We start from the raw sequence: 4,407 nt of genomic DNA, 5'->3' as shown, positions 1-4,407 counted from the left end.
GATTTACGGTATTTTCTTATTTTGCGCTCTTTTGTGTTTAGAACAATATATACTAATTTTTAAAGTATCAAATTGAATTTTTGTTCAATAAAAATCTTTCAAATGCGACTGTAGCTTTTTTCCCCCAGAAAACTTTGTCTTGAAAATAAGGGTGCGTTTTATATTCCGAAAAACACGGTAGTTAGATGAAGGAAAGGACGTTCCGATCAACAGAGGAGGACGTTCCGATCAACAGAGGAATTTAGTGTCGAATAAAATGCCGGATTGACAGACGGTTTTTTTTCATTTTAGAGCAAATCCACATTAGGCTATCTGTTGTGTCCACCGCAGAGAATCGAACCCTGGATTTTAGCGTTGTAAGTCCGTAGCCTTACCGCTGCCCCACCGGGGGACATTGACAAACGGAGGAATTGGTTTACGGATAAATTAACCTGCTGAGGATCTGTTAACCATCAGAATGGAATGACGTATTGCTTAGAAGGTGGAGGTGATTGAAGATATTATGACGGTAGATGAAAGAACAGGTATTTGACGTGTAGGCGAAACGAAAAGAGAAACCTTTCTCATACATCACATAGTCTATCCCTATTTTCAATATTCATAGCTATTCATGCTCCCATTTGTTTTGATTTCGCTTTATTTGTACATTCAACCATGCCTTTTGTATCTGCCAGGCAGAACAGTCAGTCTTTGTTCTTCTGTTTACTTCTTCGTTCACAGACAGCAATATCACTGCAACCAACCGTTTACTAAGCTTGCTATATTTTTTTATTTGTAAAATCAGTTTGAATTTCCACCCATTTGTTATGAATGGATGAAAGAATGGAACAGACCGAAGGCAGACAGGTGAATATGGTTCGAAGTAATGAATAAATTAACAGACAGTAGCTGAATATTGAAAATAGGGATAGACTATGTGATGTATGAGAAATATGAATGGATGAAAAAATGGAACAGACCGAAGGCAGACAGGTGAATATGGTTCGAAGTAATGAATAAATTAACAGACAGTAGCTTCTCAAACAACTAATTACAGTTTAAATCAAAGTTCTTAGCAAATATATTAAATATTTATATAGAATTATCCATCCGATTATGCCCTTAATGTTTTTATTTGTTGTTAAGCACAAATCTACACAATGAGCGTTGTGTATTCTGCCCATCCCAGGTATCGAAACCCATATTTTAACGTTATAAGCTCTCGGAGGCCATCCTTGCAGAGAGAACATATACGCAACCACTAAGATCCAGATGTTAATACAAGAGGCTGGTAGTAAGTTGAAGTTCTGCTTTGTTTTAAAATGTGTTATTTTTTTTTAAATAAACACATATGTATATACATTTAAAACGAGAACGTATACACAACCACTAAGATCCAAGCCTAACGACTAAATGTTTTAAAGTAGGGATAAGTCTGTATTATAAGGAAGGTTTTCCACTTTACTGAATAATTGACTTTCCATTCTCATTTCCATGTCTCCCAAATTATGCGTCATGGACAACAATTTCAACAATGCGTCATGGACAACAATTTTATCATTGCATCGTGGACAACAATTTCAACAATGCACCATTGACAACCATTTCAACAATGCGTCATGGACAACAATTTTATCATGGCATCGTGGACAACAATTTCAACAATGTACCATTGACAACAATTTCAACAGTACATTATAAGCAATAATTTAACAATACGTCATGGACAATAATTTCAGCAATGCGTTATAGACAACAATTTCAACAATGCACCATTGACAACAATTTCGATTATGCTTCGTGGACAACAAGTTCATCATTGCTATTTCTTCTGTGTTTTTAAATAAAAGTTTTTAATACCAATATCAGCTGTCACTACAAAATATATACATATATGAATACCCCTTTACATCTTGATAACCAACTTGCTCACATACAAATCTTGTACGATTTTTGTACAACATTACTGTATAGTCAACAGTGCTTTAGACACAGCCCTTTCAAATTATATTTAAAGAATATAACAAGTACTTTGATAACCCACAACAAAGAATTTCTTTGTTATTGTAGGTCAATAAAGTGGTCCCCAAACATGGGTCGGCGAGACGGTCTCAGGGAAAGGGTGGGGGTTCATCATGTAGAAATATTCTTTTTTAAAACTTTCCGGATAAAGCAATATAGCCAGCGAGAATTTTATTCATTGTGATAAATATGACTTAACAACTTCGTTCATGTTTGATATTTTTTAAAGAGAAAATTTATAATTTCTATCGAATCATTAGGTGGGGGGTGGGGTGAACCCCTGGATCAAGGAATTCTCTCTTCGAAAGTTAAAAAACGCTGTGCTGGGTGCAAGATTATTATAACCAGAGAGCATCCAGATTTCTAGGTACAAAGTTGCCTTGAGAGATCTATATCAAACACTTCAGGTATATTTGATCTATCCTACTTACATGAAGTGCCAAATCTTCCAGCCTAACAAGTTTTCCTTTCAATGCCTCTCGCTGGCTACAGAGACGAAAGTGTACGTTTCTTCCATGAGTTGGACAAAACAATCTGGACATCGTGACGCTGAATTGCAAAGTCCGAGGAAAGAACGGAGATTGCTGGACTCTTTTTTTTTATCAAAACCTCATGTGCTTAGTCGAGACTAAATAAAACAGTTCCCTGTCTCCAACGGCCCGTGTTTGATATGTACAGTTCGCTACAGCTATAGTCTTCAAACACTATTCTGTTAGTCGAGACTAAATAAAACAGTTCCCTGTTTCCAACGGTCCGTGTTTGACATGTACAGTTCGCTACAGCTATAGTCTTCAAACACTATTCTGTGTGTAGTCGTTTACATTCAGACTCTATACACCGCCCATAAGGCTGTAGTCCTATCGTGTTTATTTACATAGCAAAGCGGTACGCTATGTTGAGCCAAAAACTAATAACGCTACATAGTTCGGGCGAAAAAAAAAGGGGCTTAATTAGCAAGTTTCGATCAATTGAAAATATTTCACCCTAATTTGAAGAAGTTTTCGTAAACAAAATATAAATCTGTTCTCCAAAACCTACGAAACCTCACAGGTTAATCCGTTCAGAATGTGTGGGAATGAACAGTAGTCGTTTCTTTTTTTCTCTCTCTCTCTCTGTTGCCAGAAAAAAAGTGTTTATATTTCGAAGTTCTTACTTGAACTAAAATTCCCGATGAAAACTAACTAATTTTTTACTTTCATGAAGCTGTAGCCTAAATAAAGCCATTTATGTTTGTTCTGGCATTCTCATAAACAGTAAAACAGAGCCTTAAATAATTACGGGCGTTTCTGTAAATCTTAACGTTATTTGTTTTACTTTTCCGTCTGTTTAAAATTTTCTGTAGTGCGTGAGACTTATAGGATCGCATAAAATGTATGAGACTGCATAAAAAATATTCACCACAGAAGGCCAGTTGTCGCCAGCTTGCAGGAAAAGACAAACAAGGAAATCCAATCATGGAATAATACCTTTGTATATACACCCACTCTAGTTGCTAATAAAATGCCGAAGGTTCTGGCAGTTTGAAATGTTTGTCAAATCCTGTACACTTTGCCTTTCTATATGTACGTATGTTATTTCACAGATTTAAGCAGTTTCACATAAAACTAATGTAAGCTCGCTTAAACAACAAATTAATTCCTGAAATGTTATATTAAAGGTTGATATTTGTATATCTGTTTAAGCAGTCATATAATAACTACAAGAAAACTGTACTAAAAATATACCACATATTCGATGTTAATATAGCTGTAAACATAACATTACAGCATACAGTCTCATGAAGGTATTTGTGTAGTATTTTAAAAATACTAACACGCCATATCCTTTTGATAACGTAATGCTCAATATATCGCACGATAACGTAGTGGATACTGTTCTCCAATAGTCATCAAATAGCACAACGTTGTAAAAATAATTGTTGTAGCATTTAGCACACAACAGAATAAATATTGTTGCAATATTATTCAAATACGCGACGACGTAAAATCTTGTAGAAGTATTGTTGTGTTGTTTAACACACAACAATATAGTAAATATTATTGCAAATTTCGTCGAATACACAATGACAAAAAATACTGCGACAGTATTGTTGAAATAATTAGCACACAAGGACGTAGTAGTTTTTTCTTCCGAATTTGAGTTATTCGGCCAATTCAACATAACAACACGTAAGTTTTTACTGAGACACGCTGAGATGAATATCAAGATGAAAAGTAAAACTGGACTGTTAAAGTACCATTCAGACAGATAAAATATAAGTATTTCACAGGGTTTAAAAGGTATGACTCAGGCTTCAGTATTATGTGTAGTATTTGAGTCACTTCAGTTCTCACTTTGAAGACAAACGTGAATAGGCAGCCCCAGCACGTAAGTTTGTTTGTTTGTTTTGAATTTCGCGCAAAGCTA

The 4,407-nt window shown here is 35.2% G+C and overlaps 1 protein-coding gene across 1 annotated transcript in view; it reads right to left on the bottom strand.

The window, feature by feature from the left end:
• Positions 1 to 2,794, bottom strand: part of LOC106457522 (WD repeat-containing protein 47-like) — a 40,536-nt gene extending 37,742 nt beyond the window's left edge. Inside the window, exon 1 of the mRNA XM_022383483.1 lies at positions 2,433 to 2,794. Coding sequence (XP_022239191.1) covers positions 2,433 to 2,543 — 111 coding nt within the window. The 5' untranslated portion in view covers positions 2,544 to 2,794. The remainder of the gene's footprint in view (positions 1 to 2,432) is intronic.
• Positions 2,795 to 4,407: the final 1,613 nt, after the last annotated feature.

This window comes from Limulus polyphemus, unplaced genomic scaffold, assembly GCF_000517525.1.
Source record: "Limulus polyphemus unplaced genomic scaffold, Limulus_polyphemus-2.1.2 Scaffold341, whole genome shotgun sequence".
Classification (NCBI taxonomy): Eukaryota; Metazoa; Arthropoda; class Merostomata; order Xiphosura; family Limulidae; genus Limulus; species Limulus polyphemus.
The sequence above is the reverse complement of the archived record's forward strand: the minus strand, read 5'-3'. Positions and strand labels throughout refer to the sequence as shown.